A 27,891-nucleotide genomic window follows, 5' to 3' on the forward strand; every position below is an offset into this window, starting at 1 on the left:
CTGGGCAACAGAGTGAGATTCCATCTCAAAAAAATAAATAAATAATAAGACCTATTGTATCAGGAAGACCTGGATGTGTCTGGCTAAGCCATCTCTGGAATATTAGAGAGTGGATAAACATGTGCCAGAAACAGAAATAAAGAGCATTTGATAACTCACCCTATGAACACATGACCACCTGCTTGGGGCCCTGAACCTGTTTCAGACTAATGCAGCCTCCCAGGGTTGAGTTAGTGAGTGAACTCTCAGCCTCTGCACTGCTGACATTTCGGGCCAGACAGTTCTTTCTTGTGGGGTGGGGTCGCTGTCTTGTGTACTGTAAGGTGCTTAGCAGTACCTCTGGTCTTGACCTGCTAGATGACAGTAACCCCTTCTTCAGTTATGACATTCAAATCTGTTTCCAGACATTGCCAAATGTCCCCTGGGGTTGAAATCGCCCCTGGTTGAGAATCTCCGTTACAGCAGTCCAGATATCCCTTATGTGTCTCGTTGTCCTGGACCTTCAGAGTTAAAACAACATATATTTTGGTGCACATTACATGAAAAACTAGTTCTCCAGGTTGCTTATAGTTCCTGCACAGAAAAAGTGCTCTGTGATCAAGTATATTTGGAGAACTCTGTGTTTCATGGTCCAACATGCTCAGGAAATGCAGCCTGATGTATAATCAATCTTTCCTTCATGGAGAGTCAAAATGCATTAGGATATTGGAGACCGTAAGATGTCTGATAGTGAGAAATCATGTTCAACACTGTCTGACCCAGATTTTGCTTTTTCTTGGCCAAAAATGACTTTAGAGATTCCTCTCAAAAGCCAGTCACCCCAAACCATTTGAGCCAATCTCTCTCAGTCCCAAGTCCTAAAATCCCAAGGAAAAACCTCATTGGCCCAGCATAGATCAACTGTTTCAGGATTTCCAGACTAATCAATGGTTTCAGGGTCATTTAACTGCCTGCTCCTGTTGCAATTAAGAGATTATATCGGTGGGCACGGTGGCTGACGCTTGAAATCCCAACCCTTTGGGAGGCTTAGTGGGGCAGATCATGAGATAAAAAGTTTGAGACCAACCTGACCAACATGGTGAAATCCTGTCTCTACTAAAAATACAAAATTAGCTGGGCATGGTGGCTCCTGCCTGTAATCCCGGCTACGCAGGAGGCTGAAGCAGGAGAATTGCTTGAACCCAGGAGGCGGAGGTTGCAGTGAGTCTAGATTGCACCACTACACTCCAGCCTGGGCAGCAGAGCGAGACTCCATCTCAAAAGGAAAAAAAAAAAGAGATTATATCACTGGTGGGTGTGTGAGGCATAAAGTGTTGTTCCGCAAAGAATGGATGTACTAACCAGACGAAACAACAGACGCCACGTTAATAATACTTTAGTGCTGATTTCCTTTCAAAGTATTTTTTTCTTTCTTTATGCTTTTTTGAAATGCCTGAGCAGCTTCATCATCTTGATTCATGTTTAGACTCCTTGGAAGCTGGTGGCAACTAGCCTAAATTGCTGCAAAAGTTACAAGGACATGGAAACATTTCTTAAATTCTGGCATTAAAAGATACAGTTTGTTTTGTCAATATTTCCACGGATTGGGCACTGTAGGAGTCACTCTAACTGGTGGGGGTGAAGTTGGCTATGGATACAGCTCCAGAGCTTTCACTATTTTGTATTCCAGGTAGTTGTCCCTTTGCTGCCATTCATAGGTTTGCTTCCATGAATCGGCAGGTGAAAAATCGTCTTTGAAGAGGTGAAGCAGCCCTGAGCAGACCAGGGGCACCATGATCAGCTTACTCAATTTCTATTCTGAGCAAGGAATGCCATTACTTTAAATACTGTGTTCTGGTTGCTAAGGAAACCAAATAAGTGGGTTGCTAACACAATCTTAGATCTTTCTATGAAGATTAAAGCACTTTGCACTAGCTAAAGAGCAGATGGGAGAGTCATAGATGGAACCCTCATTTCTCATTACTTGGGGGGAGGGTTAGGCCAGGGAAAAGATGGAGTTTTTTGTTCATGGGAAGAAGATAAAATTTATAGTTCTTGGCTATTTAACAAATAGTAGTTATTTGTTAAATCAATTAAGATAGGGGTTTAAGTCTGGCTTCCAGTTCCATTTCCAATACTAATTTTTTTTTATGTGTGTCAATTTATTGAAGTTCATACAAAATCTGGGAAGTCAGTTATGGGATAGAAAGTAGTTACATTTTAGTTGGCCCATTCCTTTTGGTTATTCTTATGAAATATTTTAAGTACATAAAAAGCTCTACACAATTAAGGAAAAGTAGTGTTGATTAAAGCACAGCATGGACTGAAAAAATGCAAAGCTGTCAGTCTTGCTTTGTTACTTTCATAGCCTCTCTACTTTCGGCACACCTGTTCCACTCTGTTTTCTCTGGCCTCCAGTTCAGATTTTGGGGTGGGAAGGACTAAGGTGATCAGCTTACTTGCCATGACCCTATTCTGGGGACAGGGCCTATTCAGGTCACCTTGAGGGTGCTGGCAGTCTTTGATTACGGGTAGCCTTAGGAAAGTGCCCAGCTCACATCCAACTCATGACCATCTTTAACCAAAGAATGGCCTCACTGTTTCTCTAAGGAGCCAAGTTCTGATTCATCCAACATCCCCTGATAGAAAAGGAAATCAATAACCAGAGATTCAAGGGACTTGCCCAGTGTTAGAGAATAGAGAAACAAGAACGCAGTCCTTCCCAAAGCTAGTACTGTAAAAGCATCCAGGCTTGCTTCTGGTGGTGCTCCTCCCATGCATCTGCATGCCTTCTACCACTGGGCAGAGCTTAGTATGTTTTTAAATATGTAAAACCACAACAAATGTATCATCTCTGGAGATAAAAGAACTGGGGGAGAGGTAGAGGGAATCATGTGAGTGTAAAATGTTGTTGGACATCATCTCAATTTTAGAGGTTGGTGAACCCTTTCTGTAAAGGGCCGGAGAATAAATATCTCAGGCTTTGCAGGCCATATTGTCTCTCACCTCTGCATTGTAGCACTGAAGCAACCATAGACAATATGTAAATGATATGTGGCTGTGTTCTAACAAAACTTCATTTACAAAAAGAGGCTGCTGGGCAGAGTTGGCCCAGCAGGTTAGAAGGCAATAGTTTCTTGATCACCTTATCTAAAAGATTACATCATTTAATTGGTACACTTTATTAGGAAAAGAGAGAAAATTAAGGAAATAGTTTTATCCTTCTTACTCATCATGGAAATTGAGTATCTGTAAAACAGGAACATCTTACAGCTCACCATTTTCCTTACAATATTGGCTTTAAGAAGGGAGAAGCAAGAAAAAAGACCAATGAGAGGGATGATGACCTCTAATATTTCAGTGATTGAGAAGCTAATATTGTAAAAGTTCTATTCCATTGGTCTATATGTCTGTTTTGGTGCCATGCTGTTTTGATTACTGTAGCCTTGTAGTATAGTTAGAAGTCAGGTAGCATGATGCCTCCAGCTTTTCCTTTTTTTTTTTTTTTTTCCTTAGGATTGTCTTGGCACTATGAGGGTTCTTTTTTGGTTCCATATGAAATTTAAAGTACTTTTTCTAACTCTGTGAAGAAAGTCAGTGGTAGCTTGATGGGGATAGCATTGAATCTATAAATTACTTTGGGCAGTATGGCAATTTTCATAATATTGATTCTTCCTGACCATGAGCATGTGATGTTTTTCCATCTGTTTGTCCTCTCTTATTTCCTTGAGCAGTGGTTTGTAGTTCTCCTTGAAGAGGTCTTTCATATCCCTTGTTAGTTGTATTGCTAGGCATTTTATTCTGTTTGTAGCAATTGTGAGTGGGAGTTCACTCATGATATGGCTGTCTGCTATTGGTGTATAGAAATGTTTATGATTTTTGCACATTGATTTTTTATCTGGAGACTTTGCTGAAGTTGCTTATCAGCTTAAGATTTTGGGCTGAGACGATGGGGTCTTTTAAAATACAGTAATGTCACAATCATGTTGTCTGCAAATAGAGATAATTTGACTTCCTCTTTCCTAATTGAATAGGCTTGCTTTCTTTTTCTTGTCTGATTGTTCTGGCTAGAGCTTCCAATACTGTGTTGAATAGGAGTGGTGAGAGAGGGCATTCTTGTCTTGTGCTGGTTTTCAAAGGGAATGCTTCCAGTTTTTGCCCATTAAGTATGATATTGGCTGTGGGTCTGTCATAAATAGCTCTTATTATTTTGAGATACATTCCATGAACGTCGTTTATTGAGAGTTTTTAGCATAAAGCGCTGTTGAATTTTGTCAAAGGCCTTCTCTGCATCTATTTTCATGTGGTTTTTGTCTTTGGTTCTGTTCATGTGATGGATTACATTTATTGATTTGCATATGTTGAACCAGCCTTGCATCTCAGGGATGAAGCCAACTCGATTGTGATGGATAGGCTTGTAGGGGGGTGGGAGGCTAGGGGAGGGATAGCATTAGGAGAAACACTTAATGTAGATGATGGGGTGATGAATGCAGCAAACCACCATGGCATGTGTATACCTACATAACCTGCACATTCTGCACATGTACCCCAGAACATAGTAATCAAAGTATTAATATGACATGTAGCGCTTGACTGTTTTCACGTGCAATGCACATCCTCTTCTGGTCAGTTAGGAGAAAAACTGATCACTATTCGGAAAAAAATTAGGGAGTGGTACATGTAGTGGCTAAAAAGGAAGTATCTGATACAAATGATGAGGCATCCCTCCTTCTCTCTGTGGCCACCAAAAAATTCATTTCTTTGTTATAAAAATTAGTATCCTATTTTCCAACAGATCAATCTCTTTTTCAGATTCTCTCCATTTCACTGTCACATAGTGACAAGGTCTGGGACTATTTAGATAGAGTGATCGATCAGGTGAGGTCCAGTAACTTCAATCCCTAAGGCCATTCTTCAGTCCCCATGTTCTACATCCCAGAAGACACCTGGAGGTGAAGTAACCATGTTCGGTTTCCACACCCTGTGCACTTTGTGCCAGGACGTAACAAAGTATAGTGACTGGGGCATAGATGTCGGTATGGGGCTGAGTTAACATCTCCATGACCCTTCCATCATCTGAAAAGTGAGAAATAGTAACCAGAATCTACTTTACAGTACTGTTATGAGGATTAAATCAGTTAATACTGAGAAAAGACTTAGAACAGTGCCCAGCACACAGAAACTAATATAAAAAGGTGAAGGAATCTATGGAGGCCTCCTCCTAACACCAGGATGGTCTCTGGCTAAATGCCTGGACCCATGCCACCGATCACAACAACAAGCTCAGATGAAATTTTTATTCATCACTCCTTAGTGCTGATTTTACAACCTTCTTTGGCAACCCTATGTGACCAACAATCAATACTTGAGCTGGACTCTTTTTTTCTGTCTTTTACATGTGGGGAAAGTCATGAATTCTTTTAAGTATCTATTCTGAAATGACAGACTTCATTTCAATGATCATTTTATTAGTACAGAAGAATCCCCACTAGTATTTACATAGTGCAAAAAAGCTGTTATTACCCCCCAAATGTGATATAACAATTATGCTTCATACAGCGAAAGATGAAAATCCCTTCATGTTATAACTCACACTGATTTTGCTAGTTTTTTATTAGAGCATTACAATTAAGACATTAATATAAACTTATGTGGTATATTTAGAAATTAAATTATAAAATAATACAAATACTTTTAAGATGTGATGTGCCAACAAAGTTTAAATTTTTATCATTAATTACGATTCAGATTTCAAGTTAGGAAAACAGTTTGTTTGATTCTGTGATGTATGTAAAGGTTGGAAAGGATGAAAGAGGAAGAAGATGTCTGTAAATAAATTATTTCACAGAAAATTTTTTAAATCAAAAAAAGATAAAGGTTTTAAATGGGTTAATGTTCTCATCTGTTGGCCCAACATACAGAAAATACATGACAAGGGTGTTTTTTTAAACAAACAGCAGCTTTACAAACAGTAATACTTCTTTATACATATATTAAAGTAACAGTGTGTTAAGATTGAACAGTTTTATGTTAAAGAGTTGAAAACGAATGTAGCATTCACTACTCATTTGCACATTTCAATTCCCACCCCTCCCTCCTCCCCCAGCTTATTTAGAAATCAGACAAGTACATATTTGGATATTAATTTCTCCTTATTTAAACTATGTGAATTCCTTTTGACTAATTCCTTTCCAAATACTGGAATCATATAAAATATCATCTCTGCAAAAACAACCTCCAGTCAAAGCCTGTAAAAACTTCTCAATGTATAACACGTTATTTTTCCATGTTTAGTCAAAAGAAATATATTACATCATTTACAAACATATTTAAACCAAAAACTAAGCTAATATGAACATTTGCCTTTTGAGAAGTAATCTTCACAGCAAACAAACCTACTGAAGCAGAAATCTAACTTTGGAAGTGTAATTCATATTTTAATTAATATACTTATGTACTGAAATATAAATCTATTATTATTGCCAGTAAAACCACCTCTATACATTAAGAAAAAGAATCACTATTTTTTTTATTTCTTGTGATGATGAACCCTTACTCTTTCCACTGAATCTCTTTATAGGTCTTCAAAGAGCCAACCATGCTCACTTCCAAAAAAATATAAAAACTTTCCTAATTTCCGCAACTCCCCCAAAGCCTGTAATTCAATATACACAAATTCCAAAATTTATTTAAAGGAAACAAGTTATAAATACATTATTAATATTTATTTAAGCATGCTCTCAAAATGGTAACATTTCCTTTAATAATTCTTGGGTTGTCCTCTAGAGGTGACCTGTCTCATAAAAAGGCTATGGTCCCTTGGATTTGCTGGCAGAAGAGGTACTGCATATGTGAGAGCATTTGCCATACATATAAATAACACTTCTGAAGTCTATAGCAAAATTACAAGTTACCGGTGTTCTGAAGATTTCCTCAACTTCTCTTTTGATACAAATGTCAAAAATCTAAAATGAGAATTCATGTTCAGAAGAGATATAAAATATAAGAAACCTGTGAAAAGTCATCACCTCAAAGTCAAGAGTTATCTGAATCACTGACATCGAGCAAAGGAAATTTACACCATAAAAAGTACGAAAAGTTTTTAAATTCACTTTTAAGACTGTCAGTAGTTCAAAACCTCTATCATTTCTTTAAACCAACAAACACTTCCAAATGTGTAGAGACAGTAAGATCTGCCACGTATAAATCCATGATTACTATTTCAGAGGCTTCATTCCTTACCTGCTGTGTTTTTAAGTATTGGATCTTTAGTGCCTAGGAAGTCTAACTGGAGGGCAGTTTAGACAGGACAGGATAAGAATGTCCCCTTTTAGCACAATAATAAAGTTGATTGACTGACATTTTCTACACAGCAATGCTCCTAAACTTTCACAATTCACAAATACTAAATCATCAACCAAGAATCTAATCTGTCCAGTAACTAAATGCCAGCATTATAAAACATCAAAACTAGCACAGTAGTCCCAATGAGTTCAATAAAGAATCTGCCCAATTCTTCTCTCCCGCCTCTGTGAGGCAAAGCCCTATCCCATATAATCAGGGCAGGGAAAATACCCCTTCCTTCTCAGTTCCGTGCCTGCTTATGCGAGCTTTTCAGCAGAAAACTGGCACACATACACACATGCATGTGCGTGTGTGTGTGTGTATGAGGGGCAGTTGGGGGTGGTGGGGAGTTGGATGGAAGACAAAAAATACATAGTTTGTCATTCTTCCACCATTATATAAACCTGTAAGGTCACTAAAGTCCAGGTGGTGACTGACTAGCAAATAAAACATTTAGCTCATTAAGTTTAGTGTCTCCTAAGCAGGTATACAAAGTCCTAGAGAAGGGCAGAGATAAATAATAGTGAATAGAGAATTAATACCTATGTATCTGTATACTCTAAATCATCTAATAGTTTCAGCACAATTAAAACAACTTTCTCTTATCTTCTAAAACTTCCTCGTCTAAGCCTTGATTATCAGGATACGAGTCACAAATTGTGCAAAGTTCCTTTCCCTGACCTCCTGACAGTAACTATGGTCATTGCTATGTGGAAGGTGCTCAAGGCTAGGTGCAAAATAGTTGTTTTTTAAAACGTGAAACAGTTTTGTACTCAGGACAAGTTTGGATACTCAATCAAATCCATATCTCAAATCAAGAGGGTCCTGAACCAGAAGCATGCAAGAGAACACACCAGTATAAGACTTTGTTTCTGAAGAGTTTACATGTAAGTGCAGCAGTCATACAATCGGTTACAGTTATTCACCTGTCAAAATGTGCCTAACTAACTTTGTGTAAATAAGTCTATGTACAAGAGCATTCCTGAGGTAAGTAAGAAGCAAATATGAGACAGAACCTGAAAGGTTCTATCATGGGTGACTGTTCACTATTATAGGCGGTATCTATCACTTTCCAAAAATGAGGCTAGCTAGCTATAATCTATCATGGTGGCTCCACTGCTAGCCTGAGTTTTGAAGGCTCTGTTTCAGCCCATCCCAACATTAATTAATTACAATGATCAGTGACTTCTGACATAAACATTTGTGGACCACATAAAAGTTGCATCAGTTTTTTAACATACAACACTGGTGGACTCAGTTACCCTCAGCCTTTTATTTAGTTTTCTGACTCCACCCCAGTTCTTTTTTAAAGAAGCCCAAACAACTTTTTGGTCAAATTAGAGTAAAGGAGGTGGAGTCCTGAAGCAAACACTGATAACTGCTTCTATACTTAGAACCCTGTTCTTTAACTTTCAAAATGACTTTAAGCATTTGAAATTTATTTTCTTTAAGATTTGGTCTTATTATTACTTCCTATTACAAAATAAGTTGGAACAGATCTGAATTTTCCACACAGTTCTTAGACACTTAGATGCTAATTAAAAGCTAAGGTACAGATCATAACAAAACAAGTAAAAGCTACAAAAATATTTGTTGGGAATTAAATACGTATATTAAATACTGGACAGTGCAACATGTTGAGATGAAGCATGAAAGATAATGGCTGCAACCCTTCCACAGCTGGAGACAGAGAGCCGACATTTCCTGAGTTACAGAGTTTGGGCTGTGTAATTAGAATCAGAGTGCTCTTTGTTGAGTGAGCTGCAGTTGCTGGACTTCTGCTGCCCAGGACTGGCCTGCTGATCGGCAGTCCACGCCTCACTGTCCATCCCTGGCTCCAGCACCTCAGGCGCCTCTGCTTCCTCTTCTCCACTTTGCTCTACATTGTCTTCCTCAGAACCATTAAGGGTTTTTCCAAGCTGAAGGGTTTCCATAGTTCTCTGGGTCTCTGAGACCCAAGATTCAATTCTACTGTTGAGCTGCACTTCTACAGATATGGGTTCATGAGTATAATCTTCCTCCTCCTCCTCATCTTCATCATCTTCTTCTTCAAGCATGCCAGGTACAAGAGTGCTGGTGGTGCTGGTGATGGAGGAATTTAAAAGATCTCGGCAACTGCCATCCAAAGAGCCAGTCTCTGTACTCTGCTGTGAGGCCCATTCCAGGTCATCTGGCTTCGCTTCCTCTTTATCACTTGCTGTGGACTTCCCAGCACTTGCAGCTGAGGTAGTACTGCCTGTAGCCACTAACGATGGCTGCTTACCAACAGCGGGTGTGTCCAATGGAAGTTTACTGGGTTTTTCAGAAGTGCTGTGCTTACAGGATACCTCTTTCTCATTTTCTGATGTTTCTAGTCCATCTGAAGTTTCCACCATGTTTCTCCAATTTGTTTCTATAAATATCAAGCAGATTTTTTAAAAACCAGAATACTGTTTCAATGTCATACAACTCTTTAAAAACCCCCAAATAAGAAAGATTGGCTTAGAAACTGACTGGAAAAACTGCAAATTTAGTTTATTTAGTACTAGTTTAAATGATTGTGTTATGTGTGTGTGTGTGTGTGTGTGTGTGTGTGTTTTAGATGGGGTCTTGCTCTGTCATTTAGGCTGGAATGGAGTAGCGTGATCTTGGCTCACTGCAGCCTTGACCTCCTGGGCTCAAGCTATCCTCCTACCTTGAGCTTCCAAAATGCTGGGATTACAGGTGTGAGTCACTGTGCCCAACCTAATTTAAATGTTATAAAGGGGAAATAATTCCCAAAGATGTACATTCAAGATAAAGAAACAGGGAGGTAAAAATAAGCATATTAATGCTTCAGAATGCAAGAGATCTTATACCAACAGGAGTTCACTGGTATTTGTAAATAAAATCCATATATACATGAAAATCAATGAACTGCCTAACTTTTTTGTAGCCTAAAGGTGTACTGGGCTCAAGGACCCACAACTCAAGAGATAGAGGAGCCAAGATGTCCAGCAACAATAGTTCTGATTTCATGTGTTTGTACCATGCTTGCTCAGCAAGTTACTTATCTTTGGCCTGTAATGGAACATGTGTTTCCAATTATAAGCAAAGAATCCATCCATGCATTTCTAACATTAGTGAAAGGTTGTTTTATAATATATGTAGCTTGGCCTACAAAGTAATTTTGGAAGGCAAAAAAAGTATTATACACTATAGTGGTGACAATCTAAATTATTTCTCATGATAGGAAATCAGTGGAAGGCAAAAAAAGTACCAAGAATCAGTAAAGTAGAGCTCTCCTACCCCTCTTTTTTTCAATTTTTTTTTTTTTTTTGAGACGGAGTTTCACTCTTATTACCCAGGCTGGAGTGCAATGGTGCAATCTGGGCTCACCACAACCTCCGCCTCCTGGGTTCCCGCAATTCTCCTGCCTCAGCCTCCTGAGTAGCTGGGATTACAGGCACGCGCCACCATGCCCAGCTATTTTTTGTATTTTTAGTAGAGACGGGGTTTCACCATGTTGACCAGGATGGTCTCGATCTCTTGACCTCGTGATCCACTCGCCTCAGCTTCCCAAAGTGCTGGGATTACAGGCGTGAGCCACCGCACCCAGCTTTTTTTCAATTTTTTAAGAAAATAAAAATTTTATCATATTGATATTACAGCTACTGTCTGCAGTTTGTACATATAATATTCTTATCAAGTTGTAGCAAACCTATTCACATTATGTTCAATATGGTTACTATCTATCGATTATATATTGATACAGAACATACTTTGGGCACTTCAAGTCAGGATACATTGTTTGGGGAAAAATATCTTTCCTGAAGCTACTTTAGTGTAGAATGAGTTCTTTTGACTCTCATTCTAGCTCATGAAAAAAAAAAATCACTCCCTCCTATATTCTCATTCTCAGCTAATGACATTATTATTTACATAATCTCAAAGCAGAAGAAACCTTATAGCAACCGTTGATCCTATTTTTCTCTTATTAATATTATATCCCTTTAGTCCACTGAATTCATCACTATACCATGCCACTACAGCTCAAAAACTACTAAATCTGGTTACTACTGCCATAGCTCAGACCTTCTTTTTTTTGATGTTCATTTGTAATATCTTCCTAACCGGTTTTATGAATTGATTATATCATTGTCTAACAGGCTTTTTATCATCCTAGGATAGAATCCAAAATCTTTGGTGAGACACAGCAAAGCCCTTCGTGATCTGGCCCTTATCTAGCATTCTGGTCCTACTGCATTCTGACCATGGGCCACACACTCCATGCTCAGTGTCATTTAAATTGTCACTGTTCCCTAAAGTTGAAACATAAGCTATACTCTTTCTGCAGGAGATGTGTTTTCCTCCTTTCCCTTCAGACTCCTATTCATCTTGATACCACTCTTAAACGTTTTCGTGAAGTCTTTCGTGACTCCTGAGAGAGGCAATCGCTAACCTGAACTTCCACAGTACTTTTTACATATACAGTTCAAAAGCTCTTGTTCTGTGTTTGCTGTTTCACATCCCTCATCCCTCCTCACTTCCACTCCAGCTCATCTCTGTGTCCCTATAACTGGCATATAGTAAGTACTGAAAAACAAAAAACAGTCTGGTAAGTAAAAATTTTCCCACATATATTTAATTATGGAAAAAAAAACTGAAAGACATAAAATTTTTAAAATTTTAGATGCACATTTACATTTCCTTTCAACAGTTTTTTTCTAAAGAGAAATTCAAGATCCCGAGATTAACTGATTACACCTAAAACCTTTAGGCAGAGTACAGAAAAACCAGCACTTCAATCTTTGAACACTTTAAATCTGGTGCTTTTTGAAAACATCACCCTCAATCTCTGAGACTTTCTTTTTATACTCCTTGTGTTTATATGTGCCCATATGAATATTATTTGTCACTCTGTCATCTGCCCAAACACACAGCTTTATAGGTTTATCTTATGGCTTGCCTTTGAGATGTGGCATTTCACTATATAGAGAGGATTGCTCTCATTTACAATGTTAGCATTTTGTCTTTATCTTCTTAATTTTCAACTAATATCACTCCTGCAAAAGTAACATGTCTGCTTCTAAATCAGTATCACCTATCCCTGGCCAGTAGTTCCCTAAGGGCTCACAACAACTTGTTAATTGGCTCTGCTCTGGAGCTTTATTGAAAGCATTCAAAACATTTAACTACAATCACAGGCCAGGAAGGGGAATGTGGGAAGAAAATGAGGACTGTTTTGTTTTTACATGTTAAGTTTTAGGTGGCAACAATCTATGTGATAACCTTCCAGACTGATTAAAAAGAGAAAAGAAAAAACGAACAAAGGGCCAAATGAAAGAAGTTGACTATACTATTTAAAATTTAAAAAAAAAAAAAAAAAAAGCAAGCAAGCTACATAGGGAAAACAAATCATAAACTAGACCAAGAAAACTTAAGAGCTCGAGGTATTATAGAAATAAGGCAAAAAAACTACTGAGATGTAGACTTCAGTAAATACTGTTAAACATTAAATACTATTTTTTAGTCTGTATCTCTTTTTGACTACAGTCAGATTTAACTAAAGGCAAATATCATGTCTAGGTTTTACAAACTTAGAGTGAATAGTATGCAAGTCTTCAGTTTACTTTGCAAATACAACATGAAAAATTTTTTTTTTCTTGTGTTTTAAGACTAGTCAAGTACAGTAGTGAGAAGGGAGGAAAGAGCAGAACAAAGAGACTGATCTATAACTGACTGTGAACAATTAAGGTAACTCACTACCTACAGACCAGCCCTTAGGAAACATAAAATTTTAATACTACTGAGCATAAGGTATTGGAAAAAAACCTTCCTAGCATTTACTTAGTGATAGGTCACAAGTATGGTGTGTTTTGCTTTTTAAAGCCCCTGAGGCTTATTTAAAGATTTGGAACTGTGATTAAATTCCAGGGTCTCATAAGAAGTCTCAGTCCCAAATATTCTCCTGATTTTTAATGAACATGTTTAATGCAATGTTTTAAACCAAATTTCGAGCAACATTTGAATAATCAAGAATAAAGATAAAAATAAAAGGTAGAATAGAAAGTCACTTAAATCATCTCATAGTTTAAGTCATTTAAAATAGTATTCAACAACTTACCATATTCCTTTTCATTTACTTCAGAGATAGGTTCAGAAATAACACTGCAGAAAGAAATGGCACTTGCTGCAGAGGGATTCCGAGAATGCCCCATGTGGTGTGGTACCTTCTTCACATTCTTTAAGGCTTCCTCAGCTTGCTCCTGTTCCATTGCTGCAACCATGTCTTTATATGCTTTCCTGGCTTCCTCAGTGAGTTCTACTAACTTATTAAACAGGCTCTGAAATGAAAGAGTATTTGGACTGGTCCATTTTTTGTTACACTTTTTATTCCTATGATGGGTAATAAATACCTCCACTGTTTGTTTCAGGGTCAGACATATTTTCAATGAGGACAAAATCCAAATGGTATGCAAAACCACAGAACCTTATGAAATTACTCTATAACTTACCTTTACTGCTTATTTAATTCTCACAAGTCTGAGGAAATTTCTTGATTCCAACACTAGCCACTAAATGTGATATATTAAAAGTTCTTACAATATTCAACAAATGCACTCATCCTTTAGTGTCTGCCATGACAGAGGGTACGAAGATGACTGAACATCAACTCTACTTCAAAGGAACCTTCTATGTGGCTGGAAAAAGATGACAAGGGACACATAATACAAGGCATAATACCTTAAATGCCTTGAGAGGTATAAAGTGTTATGGCTTTTAGATGAGACATCAACTCTAAACTGCTGGGCATCACTGAGGAAGTCACGAAGGGAAGAGGACATCAGCATTGGCCTTGAAAAAGGTAAAATTTTGAGGGTTGAAATTAGGGCCTTCAAAGCCAAATAGGAAAAACCATTAATAAAGCTACAGATATAAGAAAAGTGTCAGGCTTGTTAGGGGAGCAGTAAAGAATTTTATCTGGGTTAGAATATAAGGGAATGAGTGTATTCTGAGTGATGTTCAGGAATGTAGAAGAAGATGGCAGTGTCCATAGGAATTAAATGTTTCCTGTAATGTTTACTTTTTGGAAGAGCTAGACGAAGACCAAAAGTAAGTTGGTAATAATATGGATGGCTAGGACATTGAAAATGATGAAAAGATAAAACAGGATAGAAAAGCATAAATATTGGGCCAAATGAAAATTATAACAGAATATAGAGCTCGGAAGTAGAATGTGGAGCTAAATAGCCTGAAGTTCTTTCATTGCTGAAACAAAAATAGGAATAAAATAAATAATTCCAGTGAAGTGGTGGGTACACTGAGTATATTCGCATTTAGTAAGATGGCAAAATTCATATAGCATTAAAGTTCTAATTCAATAACTATGATACCTAATGATGTCCAAAGATTCAAGTTTCCAAAGCCACCAGAAGGCCAATATATACAACAATGACTTTTAGTTATGTTGTAATTCTATAGCATCTCACTCCTGTCAAATGTTCAATTTAGTATCACAATGCGACATACCCACAACATTAAGAATTTCAAAGAATTAAACATAACCTGGACATTTTTAAGAATCTGTTTAATTTTATAGTACGTATAAACCTTGAGATGAAAGCATGGCAAAAAGTGCTACATTGCTGTAGAATAATATGTTCTCTGAGAATTCATCTCGAGAAGGAAAAATATAAGAAGCATCCTTTATCCAGCTACACTACAAATTGTTTAAAATAGTAGGTATAATATAGGATGGTGCTAATTGTATTGCTACTTGAAAAGCGGTGGGTGTTACCTACTAGTAGTATAAAAAACTATATTCAGGATTTATTATTTATTTAATAAAGGACAGATTCTGTTAAAAACAAAAAACAACAGCCCTATGTGGTTACATGTAACAGCCTTAACAAATATTTGCAGTGTTTAACAAACCATGCATTGAAGTGAAAACAATAAAAAGAAAATATGCAAATGGATATGTAAGTTTAACACTGGTTTTACAATATAAAGGAAAGAAATAAATTGTTAGGAATAAGGAAAGAGAAGAAACACTGAAGAGAGATGGTAGGATCAAGGAATAAAAGGCTTGAATGTGATGGTAAAGATTGGAAGCTTAATTCAAAGAGTAGTTGTATCAGATGGTAAAAGTAACAGGTGCACTACCATTCACTGTGAACACATATACCTGATAATATACCAAGCTGGTCTGGAACTCCTGGCCTCAAGTGCTCCTCCCACCTTAGCCTCCCGAGTTACTGGGCTAACAGGCATGAGCCACTGTGAAATCCTCATATACAGTTTAGCATAGTGGGCAGATATATATCTATCTCACAATTCATTCAACAAACATTTATTCCCTGCTTATACTCAAGTAATGTAAAAGGTGTCAAGAATATAAAGACAAGGGAAGGGGCCTGTCACCAAGAAGTTCACAGTTAAAAGAAAAGAAATGTACATAACCTACAGCAAGGCATTGTGCTATGCTAAACATGAGAAAAGCATGGGCTATTGTAGAAGCACAAATATTAGTTATATGCTCATAGAACAGGTGGGTAGAGAGAGAATTTCATGAGTGGTGGGAAAGAAACAATTGACGGGGGAATGTAGGATACGCAAACATGGTGACTGGATACACACACAAAAATTGTGTGCTTGGAAAAAGATAGTCTGTCAATAATATCACAAAGTATTTTAGAATCAACTTGGTAAAAAACAGTCTTAAACACCACATCTGATGAACATTACTCTAAATTAATAGCCATTATATTATCAGCTCCTATAGATAAAGATTTATATTAGCAGATTGCTAAAAAAATATGATGGTTGGATAGTATCATGGGTACAACTATTGTGAAAACTGGTTTAGAAATTTCATTTTCTAAAGGAAAATCCATTCCAATTAAATAATTATTTTGTCTTCTTGATTCCTTGTAGCACAAAATATACCCATCATAGAGACTGAAGAAATTACATTACGTCAGATCATCTTTAGCAGCAGTAAAATAAATTACCAAGTATTAGGCAGTTGAGCCCAGAAGAAAAAAACGCTTTTGCAGAAATAGGAACTAAAACCTTTTCAAAATGCTTTAGGATTCACCTACATAAATCTTTTCCACTACTAAAAAGAAATGTAATACTCAAAAAATTTCCACTCATTCTTTGTGGGTTGTCAACTCACTCCCTCAAATGCTTAAACATACACTGGCATATGTCAATTGAAAAATGTGCTATCTGGGGGATGTGCTGGAGAGCAAAAGAGTGTGTCTTCTAAATTCTTACCTCAGCACCAAAGTAGTTGAAGATTCCCACTACACTAACAGGAACCAGCTTGTTCACACAGCGTCCTAGAGCTTTCCTTCCAAGGGCAAACACAAAAGGAATTTCTTGTTCCCGTGCCATGGCTATAACATTATAGAGAGCCTCATCCAGACCACCTGAAAAAAATCAACACATGCAGAGGCTATAATTTAGTTATTTCCAAATGGAGCTAACCACACACTTGATAGTTAAAACATAAAACATCACAGCAAAGGTTTCTATGAACACTTTTAACACTTACGCTATTACACACATTGTTCTATTTTATTCTATATATGGAAGTATATATGTATTTTTTCTCTCCTATTAAATTCTAAATTCCTCACACCCAGTATTTTTCTTCCTCCATAGAAATTAGCATAGCAAGACTCAAACTGCAATTCAACAAACACTTATTATAAAGAAATTAATTAAAATTGTTAATAGTGGCTGACTCGAAAATCTTTCAGCTCAAAGACCTCTCACAATGCAAGGAGACAGATTATACATTACTGGTCTCACTGGTATTCCTCGTCATGCACATGCCTACTTTCTGTCTACTACAGTCACCTAAACTTGCCCATCAAAAAGGACAAATAAGGATGCATGACGCAGTTCAAAGTACTTGTGTGTTGGCTTGCCTAAGCGCCTCTATGTGAAACTTGGTTTCTGAGAGACAAATCGCCACTATAAAATTTTAAAAACAAAATATATTGGCAGAAAGAATGCATTCTGGCTAGTCCTCCATCTGATCACAACAGAAGAGACAGCTGGTGGGCCCAACTGAAATCTTTCACTGGTGTTCATATGTAAGAATTTTATTTACAATCCAACCTCAATTTTATCACTTAATTTCAGGTACTGAAAGAGTGCAGTTTGTTTTCTCATGCTCCAGTATTCTGTTTTATACCCCAACTCTGCTGAGAAAGACATACGGCTTCTACTTTATAGTCACTGTATATCCTAAAATTATACTGTCAAAACACTTCAAAAGCAAAAAGCACACACCTTTTGACTGGATTTTTTCACAATTTGGAGAAATTATAACACACTTGATCTTGTTTAACTTCATATGTTTGGTAACTTCTCTTAGACCCATAACGAGTCGTCTCCTTGCTTTTGCTCTTACAGGATCTTTTTGGTAGATGCGTTCCTGGAAACTGACAAGCTCTTGGAGAAGAAGAGTCACACATTCATCAATCTCTTTACAAAGAACCTGATTGCAATACCTGTAAAGAAAACCAAAATAGATAACTCCATCCTAATTTTTTCCCCTATAGTTATAAAACTACATTATGAAAATATCTCTAAGAGAAAATATATCCGGTAAGAAGTTTTCTTGAAAAGTCTTTTAAGTAAGTGTTTAAAACTTCTTAAATCCTTCAATTACAAAAACAGAGGAGTGACACAGATATTCCTTGTTTCTGCATTTCAAATAGACAGATTTGATTCAGGTAAACTTTTAAGTATTCAATAAATGCTTGGTTTTATTATGATATTAGTTTTATTCATCACTTTGTCCCCATCACCTAGAAAAAGGCATATATTAAGCAATCAGTAAATATCTAAGAAATTAACGAATATATTTGTTGTCTTCCACAATGTATTCTGTTTTTCTATTATACTTTAAGTTCTGGAATACATGTGCAGAATGTGCAGATTTGTTACATAGGTATACACGTGCCATGGTGGTTTCCTGCACCCATCAACCTGTCATTTACATTAGGTATATCTCCTAATGCTATCCCTCCCCTACCCCGCTACCTGACAGGCCCCGGTGTATGATGTTCCCCTTTCTGTGTCCACGTGTTCTCATTGTTCAACTCCCACTTCTAAGTGAGAAAACAGTGTTTGGTTTTCTGTTCCGGTGTTAGTTTGCTGAGAAGGATGGTTTCCTGCTTTATCCATGTCCCTGCAAAGGACATGAACTCATCCTTTTTTATGGCTGCTTAGCATTCCATGATGTGTATGTGCCACATTTTCTTTATCCAGACTATCACTGATGGGCATTTGGGTTAGTTCCAAGTCTTTGCTATTGTGAATAGTGCTGCAATAATCATGTGTGTATGTGTCTTTATAGTAGAATGATTTATAATTCTTTGGGTATATACCCAGTAATGAGATTGCTGGGTCAAATGGTATTTCTAGTTCTAGGTCCTTGAGGAATTGAGATTGCTGGGTCAAATGGTATTTCTAGTTCTAGGTCCTTGAGGAATTGCCACACTGTCTTCTACAATGGTTGAACTAATTTACCCTCCCACCAACAGTGTAAAAGTGTTCCTATTTCTCCACATCCTCTTCAGTATCTGTTGTTTTCTGACTTTTTCATGATCGCCATTCTAACTGTTGTGAGATGGTATCTCATTGCGGTTTTGATCTGCATTTCTCTAATGACCAGTGATGATGAGCTTTTTTCGTACATTTGTTGGCCACATAAATGTCTTCTTTTGAGAAGTGTCTGTTCATATCCTTTGCCCACTTTTTGATGGGGTTGTTTTTTCCTGTAAATTTAAGTTCCTTGTAGATTCTGGATATTAGCCCTTTGTCAGATGGAAAGATTGCAAAAATTTTCTCCCATTCTGTAGATTGCCTATTCATTCTGATGATAGTTTCTCCTGCTGTGCAGAAGTTCTTTAGTTTAATTAGATCACATTGTCAATTCTGGTTTTTGTTGCCATTGCTTTTGGTGTTCTAATCCTGAAGTCTTTGCCCATGCCTATGTACTAAATGGTATTGCCTAGGTCTTCTAAGGTTTTTATGGTTTTAAGTCTTTAATCCATCTTGAGTTAATTTTTGTATAAGGTGTAAGGAAGAGGTCCAGATTCAGTTTTCTGCATATGGCTAGACAGTTTTTCCAACTCCATTTATTAAATAGGGAATCCTTCCCCCACTGCTTGTTTTTGTCTGTCAGGTTTGTCAAAGATCAGATGATTGTACATGTGTGGCATTATTTCTGAGACCTCTGTTCTGTTTCATTGGTCTATATATCTGTTTTGGTACCAGTACCATGCTGTTTTGGTTACTATAGCTTTGTAGTATAGTTTGGAGTCAGGTAGCGTGATGCCTCTAGCTTTATTCTTTTTGCTTAGGATTGTCTTGGATATATGGGCTCTTTTTTGGTACCATATGAAATTTAAAGTAGTTTTTTTCTAATTCTGTGAAGAAAGTCAATGGTAGCTTGATGGGGATAGCACTGAATCTGTAAATTATTTTGGGCAGTATGGCCATCTTCACGATATTTGATTCTTTCTATCCATGAGCATGGAATGTTTTTACATTTGTTTGTGTCCCCTCTTATTTCCTTGAGCAGTGGTTTGTAGTTCTCCTTGAAGAGGTCCTTCAAATCCCTTCTAAGTTGCATTCCTAGGCATTTTATTCTCTTTGTAGCAACTGTGAATGGCAGTTCACTCATGATTTGGCTCTCTGTTTGTCTATTATTGGTATATAGGAATGCTTGTTATTTTTGCACATTGATTTTGTATCCTGACTTTGCTGAAGTTGCTTATCAGCTTAAGGAGATTTTGGGCTGAGATGATGGGGTCTTCTAAGTATACAATCATGATGTCATCTGCAAAAAAGACAATTTGACTTCCTCTCTTCATATTTGAATACCCTTTCTTTCTTTCTCTTGCGTCATTGCCCTGTCCAGAACTTCCAATTCTATGTTGAACAGGAGGGGTAAGAGAGGACATCCTTGTCTTGTGCTGATTTTCAAAAGGAATGCTTCCAGCTTTTGCTCATTCAGTATGATATTGGCTGTGGGTTGTCATAAATAGCTTTTATTATTTTGAGATATGTTCCATCAATACCTAGTTTATTGAGAATTTTTAGCACAAAAGGGTGTTAAATTTTATTGAAGGCCTTTTCTGCATCTATGGAGATAATCATGTGGTTTTTGTCTTTGGTTCTGTTTATGTGATGGATTACATTTATTGATTTATGTATGTTGAACCAGCCTTGCATCTCAGGGATGAAACTGACTTGACCGTAATGGATAAGCTTTTTGATGTGCTGCTAGATTTACTTTGCCAGTATTTTATTGAGGATTTTCACACTGATGTTCATGAGGGATAATGGCCTGAAACTTTCCTTTTCTGTTGTGTCTGCCAGGTTTTTGTGTCAGGATGATGCTGGCCTCATAAAATGAGTTAGGGGGGTGTCCCTCTTTTTCTGTTGTTTGGAATAGTTTCAGAAAGAATGGTACCAGCTCCTCTTTGTACCTGGTAGAATTTGGCTGTGAATCCATCTGGTCCTGGGCTTTTTTTGGTTGGTAGGCTATTACTACCTCAGTTTCAGAACTTGTTATTGGGTTAATTCAGGGATTCGACTTCTTCCTAGTTTAGTCTTGGGAGAATGCATGTGTCCAGGAACTTATCCATTTCTTCTAGATTTCCTAGTTTATTTGAGTAGAGGTGTTTATAGTATTCTCCAATGGTAGTTTCTGTTTCTGTGAGATCAGTGGTGATATCCCCTTTATCATTTTTTATTGTGTCTATTTCATTCTTATCTCTTATTAGTCTGGCTAGCAGCCTATTTTTTTTTTTTTTTTTTTTTGATCTTTTCAAAAACCAGCTCCTGAATTCACTGATTTCTTTAAGGGTTTTTCATGTCTCTATCTCCTTCAGTTCTGCTCTGATCTTAGTTATTTCTTGTCTTCTGCTAGCATCTGAATTTGTTTGCTCTTGCTTCTCTAGTTCTTTTAATTGTGATGTTAAGGTGCTGATTTTAGATCTTTACTGCTCTCTCCTGTGGGTATTTAGTGCTATAAATTTCCCTCCAAACACTGCATTAGCCGTGTCCCAGAGATTCTGGTATGTTGTGTCTTTGTTCTCATTGGTTTCAAACAAATTATTTATTTCTGCCTTAATTGCATTATTTACCCAGTAGTCACTGAAGAGTGGGTTGTTCAGTTTCCATGTAGTTGGGCAGTTTTGAGTGTGTTTCTTAATCCTGAGTTCTAATTTGATTGCACTGTGGTCTGAGAGACTGTTATAGCTGTTCTTTTGCATTTGCTGAGGAGTATTTTACTTCCAATTATGTGGTCAGTTTTAGAATAAGTGCAATGTGGTGCTGAGAATAATGTATAGTCTACTGATTTGGGGTGAAGAGTTCTGTAGATGTCTATTAGGTCTGCCTGGTCCAGACCTAATAGTTTGAATATCCTTGTTAATTTTCTGTCTTATTGATCTAATATTGACAGTGGGGTGTTAAAGTCTCCGACTATTATTGTGTGGGAGTCTAAGTCTTTTGTAGGTCTCTAAGAATTTGCTTTATGAATCTGGGTGCTCCTCTATTGGGTGCATATATATTTAGGACAGATAGCTCTTCTTGTTGCATTGATCCCTTTACCATTATATAATGCTCTTTGTCTTTATCTTGTTGGTTTAAAGTCTGTTTTATCAGAGACTAGGACTGCACCCCCTGCTTTTTTTTTTTTTTGGTTTCCATTTGCTTGGTAAATCTTCCACCATCCCTTTTTTTGACCCTATGGGTCTCCTGAATATAGCACACTGATGGGTCTTGACTCTTTGTTCAATTTGTCAGTCTATGTCTTTTAATTGGGGCATTTAGCCTGATTACATTTAAGGTTAATATTGTTATGGGTGAATTTGATCCTGTCATGATGATGCTAGTTGGTTATTTTGCTCTTTAGTTGACGCAGTTTCTTCATAGTGTCAACGGTCTTTACAATTTGGTATCTTTTTGCAGTGGCTGGTACTGGCTTTTCCTTTCCATAATTAGTGCTTCCTTCAGGAGTTCTTGTAAGGCAGGCCTGGTGGTGACAAAATCTCTCAGCATTTGCTTGTCTGTAAAGGATTTTATTTCGCCTTCACTTATGAAGCTTACTTTGGCTGGATATGAAATTCTGGGTTGAAAATTATTTTAAGAATGATAAATACTACCCCCTACTCTCTTCTGGCTTGTTGGGTTTCTGCAGAGAGATCTGTTGTTAGTCTGATGGGCTTCCCTTTGTGGGTAACCCAACCTTTCACTCTGGCTGCCCTTAACATTTTTTCCTTCATTTCAACCTTAGTGAATCTGATGATTATGTGTCTTGGGGTTGCTCTTCTTGCGGAATAACTTTTTGGTGTTCTCTGTATTTCCTGAATTTGAATGTTGGCCTGTCTTGCTAGGTTGGGGAAGTTCTCCTGGATAATATCCTGAAGTGTTTTTCAACTTGGTTCCATTCTCTGCATCACTCTGAGGTACATCAATCAAACGTAAGTTTGGTCTTTTCATATAGTCTCATATTTCTTGGAGGCTATGTTCCTTCCTTTTCATTCTTTTTTCTCTAATCTGGTCTTCACGATTTATTTCATTAAGTTGATCTTCAATCTCTGATATCCTTTCTTACACTTAATCAATTTGGCTATTAATACCTGTGTATGATTCGTGAAGTTTTCAAGCTGTATTTTTTAGCTCCATCAGGTCATTTATGTTCTTCTCTAAACTGGTTATTCTAGTTAGCAATTCCTCTAACCTTTTTTCAATGTTCTTAGCTTCCTTGCATTGGGTTAGAACATGCTCCTTTATCTCAAAGGAGTTTGTTATTACCCACCTTCTGAAGCCTACTTCTGTCAATTTGTCAAACTCATCCTCCATTCAGTTTTGTTCCCTTGCTGGTGATGAGTTCTGATCCTTTGGAGGAGAAGAGGCATTCTGGTTTTTGGAATTTTCAGCCTTTTTGTGCTGGATTTTCCTCATCTTTCTGGATTTATCTACCTTTGGTCTTTGCTTTTGGTGACCTTCAGATGGGGTTTTGGTGTGGACGTCCCTTTTGTTGATGTTGATACTATTCCTTTCTGTTTGTTAGTTTTACTTCTAACAGTCCCCTCTGCTGCATATCTCCTGGACTTTGCTGGAGGTCCACTCTAAGACCTTGTTTGCCTGAGTATCACCAGCAGAGGCTGCAGAAAAACAAAGATTGCTGCCTGTTCCTTCCTCTGGAAGTTTCATCCCAGAAAGGTACCCATCAGATGCCCACTGGAGCTCTCCTGTATGAGGTGTCTGTTGATTCCTGCTGGGAGATGTCTCCCATTCAGGAGGCACAGGGGTCAGGAACCCACTTGAGGAGGCAGTCTGTCCCTTAGCAGAGCTCAAGTGCTTTGCTGGGAAATACACTGCTCTTTTCAGAGCCAACAGGCAGGAATGTTTAAGTTCGCTGAAGCTGTGGCCACAGCTGCCCATTCCCCCAGCTGCTCTCCCAGGTAGATGGGAGTTTTATCTATAAACCCCTGACTAGGGCTGCTACCTCTCTTTCAGAGATGGCCTGCCCAGAAAGGAGCAATCTAGAGAGGCAGTCTGGCTATGGCGGCTTTGCCCAGCTCAAATCAGATAGATTTTATCTAAAGGATAGGTTAACTTAAGGTAAGGACTATCGTAACTGCTAATTATTAAACTTCTAAAAATATAAACCAAATGACACCTGCTATTAGATAAACACAATGACTCTGGTAAAGAGATAATAAGCTTCTAGTAGGAAACAAATACAATTTCTACCTGAATGTCCTATTACCAACAATTCCTCCTCTGAGCTTGAATAGATTTCTGGGCCCTGGCTTTCTCAGTCATAAAAGTAAGGAGCTAGGTAAAATGGTCTCAAAGATCCCTAAAGCTCCAAAAATTTATGGCTATGGAGGATGAACTCAGTAATTAAACTGAAGCCAAAATCAAAGAGGCTGTGAGGTAAAAATCACATGCCTTTACATCAGACAAAGCAAATGAATAGGGCTCTCTGTGAGATTATATATTACTATAATGTGAGAAACAGAAAGTCAGTGTGAGGCCACTACAGTACTTAATTCCTGGGATAAAGAAGTCATCTATGACCGGGTGTGGCGGCTCACATCTGTAATCCCAGCACTTTGGGAGCCTGAGGCAGACCGATCACCTGAGATCAGAAATTAAAGACCAGCCTGACCCACATGGAGAAACCCCGTCTCTACTAAAAATACAAAATCAGCCAGGTGTGGTAGTACATGCTTGTAATCCCAGCTACTCAGGAGGCTGAGGAAGGAGAATCACTTGAACCCAGGAAGCGGAGGTTGCAGTGAGCCGAGATCACGCCACCGCACTCCAGCCTGGGCAACAAGAGCGAAACTCTGTCTCAAAAAAAACAGTCATCTAAGTATATACTTCTCATGTATACTCTTTCCATCTTTTCTAGAAATTATCTCTCATGTCTACCATAAGCAGGCACTTAATAGGGAGAATTGGCATCATTTCTTATCTATGAAATAACCAAGGCAAGCAAATTTCTACTTTCAAATTATATTACACAGTGGGAAAATTTGTGCCTGTTCTTTGGGGCAAAAAGTTTATCAGGGGAATTTTTTGTGTTTCTGTGGAAAATACTTAAGTAAGTACAACACTACTTCAGAATATAAAAATGGGGACATATACTTTAGGAGGTTGAGGATTCTTTAAAGAAAAAAAAATGGGGACACTGAGGAATGTTTAACTGTCAAAGTATGCAAAATTGAAGAATGCAATCAAAGACTAGAACATCCCAAAATGCAATTTTCTTCATTCTTTTTTCCCTTTTTTCCTTCAAGCTGTTCATTTTCTACATATGAAACATTTTATCCCCCAAGTGTTTCATTTGCTCCACATCTGTGACTTGATATTTAATTAACTTTCCAAAGCTAGGCAACAAGTAATTTGCCAAAAACAATAGTACAAGGAAAGGGAACAGAATAAACCAATGTAATTTGGACTCACATAGATTATACTTTCACCCTGGGATTCTTTCATATTTCATTTTTAAATATCAAAAATGAAATTAATTCATCAACATAAATGTTAAAATCCTTCACAGCAATAACTGTTAATAGCAATTCACAGATGGGGTATCATATTCTGTGATCCCTCAGTTATCTCAATTTAAGAACTTAGAAAGACCTGTACAAATAGCATTATGTAAAAGGCTCATTTCATCTATTAAGGTCTTAGATACCTGTTACTAATTGGTTAGAGTGATCTTTTGAAGGGCCAATAATATAAACAAGAAAGCAAAAGCATTTGGAGGAAGCAAATGCATAGTACAACATTTAATATATAGGAAGTTAAGAGTCTAGATTTCTAGAATAGAAATACTATCCAATATAAAGAGAATATACTTACTGTCATATCACTCTCACGTGAATACTGAAAGCTGACAGAAGGCAATGCTTTAAATAATAATAAACCCAGCTGTTAAACAAACAAAATCTGACAAAAGGTAAAGATCTCTGGTGTTTTAGCTGCATGACTCACTGAGTAACAATGACAATACTAAATTCAGAACTACAATTAAGATCCTTAAACTATTCAACCTCATTAATGAGTATAAAACTTACTCTCTAAATCTTTTGCTGTGGATTTTGGTTATTGTTGAAGATGCCATTGGACTGCCTATTCCAGAACTAGCAGGAGAGCCTTGTGACACAGGTGTCATACAGTATGGAGAGTTCTGACTTGCTGGAGAGAGCGAAGTATCACTGGGCATGCTCAGTCCAGTATCTGTGGAGATGTAGAGTGAAGGGAAAAAATTTAGAAACTTCAAATCCTGAAAAGCTCCACACTGATCAACACAATTTAGACTGGCCGTTGTCTTTCGGGCCTTTTCCAAATTTTCCAATTTTCCAGAAGCTAATAAGGTGGGCATTTTTCTTTTTCCTTTTTTTTTTTTTTCTATCTGGTCTTCCTTTGTGGCATTTTTCTTATCACAAACATGTTCCATACACTACAGAAATGAAATTCTCCTATTGTCTGTTGAAGTATACTCTTACCCAGGTGTATGCCTGTGGTCCCAGCTACTAGGGAGGGTGAGGCAAGAGAATCACTTGAACCCAAGAGTTTGAGGTCAGCCTGAGCAACACTGTGAGACTTCCATCTCTTTAAAAAAAAAAAAACAAAAAACTCTCTCTCTCTTTCTCAAAAGTCAAGCATAGCCCAGAAGTCTCCACAGAGATGAGGAAGAATACACATTATCTAAACATGTATTCATAGAAAATTTAAAGAACAAAAATCTGCACCTCTTAGGCCAGGCATGGTGGCTCATGCTTGCAATCCCAGCACTTTGGGAGGCCAAGGCAGAAAACCACTTGAGGTCCAGGGTTCCAGACCAGCCTGGCCAACTGTTGAAACCCCATCTCTACTAAAAATACAAAAAAAATTAGCCGTGCATGGTGGCGCAAGCCTGTAGTTCCAGCTATTCGAGAGGCCGAGGCAGGAGAATCGCTTGAACCCGAGAAGGGGAGGTTGCAGAAGGCCGAGATCGTGCCACTGCACTTCAGTTTGGGCAACAGAAACTCTGTCTCTAAAAAAAATAATTGACACCTCTTTCCAAATCATATTACCCATTTCTTCATTTCCATTTTTACACCTATTTCTTAGAGATCTTTTTTTTTTAAACAATCTAAAATTTCCCATTACTGGTGGCAATGACAAATTCTACCTCACCCTCTCCATACCACTTCTGATTCTCTGGGCACCACCCCAGTTTCTCTCTTATTTGGTCTTTGCTTCTGTGTTCAGGGAGCCAGATTATCAGATGCCATTTCTTGACTCTACTGTCTCCTTCATTTAGTTACTGCTTCTTTCCTAAACAGCTAAACTCAGGAAATGAGTTCATATCTGTATATCTAGTCCATTAATTAGCAAAGTCACATACGTTTTTTTTTTTTTTAAAATACGGGGTCTCACCTTGTCATCCAGGCTGAAGTGCAGTGGCACGACCTCAGCTCACTGCAGCCTTGACCTCCTGGGCTCAACCAAGCCTCCCACTTTAGTCCCCCAAGTAGCTTGGACTATAGGTGTGAGCCACCATGCCTAGCTAATTTTTGTATTTTTTTGTAGAGACAGGGTTTTGCCTTGTTGCCCAGGCTAGTCTCGAACTCCTGAGCTCAGTGATCTGCCCATCTTGGCTTCCCAAAGTGTTAGGCCTACAGGCGTGAGCCTCTGCGCCCAGCCCACATGTATCTTCTTACCTTCCTACTGGACTGCAAGCTCTTCAACAGCAGGACTTGCCTACTATCTATCATGATTACATTCCCCAACGTCCTTGCTGCCACTCTAGTTACTAAAATATATGTAGTAAGCATTCAGTAAACATTTGCTGAATGAACGGATGGACGGCTACACCTAAAAACATGGGGGATCATTAAACTGAGAAAAGAAGAGAATCCTAAACAACTATGTCCCCGGTGAACAATCCTTGGAAGTAAACTCATTTTCTAAAAACAATGAAACATTGTTGCTTAATCTATGTGTAAACTAGATTTAAATGTGTTGCAAAAAGTTGGGTAATAAAGATATACTAGCAGA

At 37.8% G+C, this 27,891-nt stretch overlaps 1 protein-coding gene across 4 annotated transcripts in view; it reads right to left on the reverse strand.

Annotated features, from left to right (window-relative positions):
• Positions 1–5,262: 5,262 nt before the first annotated feature.
• Positions 5,263–27,891, reverse strand: part of SECISBP2L (SECIS binding protein 2 like) — a 57,323-nt gene continuing 34,694 nt past the window's right edge. For all 4 annotated transcript variants that reach the window (XM_012442326.3, XM_012442324.2, XM_012442325.2 and 1 more), the window contains 5 exons: positions 25,923–26,085; positions 17,593–17,813; positions 16,567–16,721; positions 13,409–13,628; positions 5,263–9,715 (listed from right to left, as the gene is read on the reverse strand). In XM_012442326.3, coding sequence (XP_012297749.2) covers positions 9,033–9,715; positions 13,409–13,628; positions 16,567–16,721; positions 17,593–17,813; positions 25,923–26,085 — 1,442 coding nt within the window. In that variant the 3' untranslated portion in view covers positions 5,263–9,032. The remainder of the gene's footprint in view (positions 9,716–13,408; positions 13,629–16,566; positions 16,722–17,592; positions 17,814–25,922; positions 26,086–27,891) is intronic.

The sequence above is a fragment of the Aotus nancymaae genome, unplaced genomic scaffold, assembly GCF_030222135.1.
Source record: "Aotus nancymaae isolate 86718 unplaced genomic scaffold, 86718_ANA_hifiasm-v0.15.2.pri h1tg000062l, whole genome shotgun sequence".
NCBI lineage: Eukaryota > Metazoa > Chordata > Mammalia > Primates > Aotidae > Aotus > Aotus nancymaae.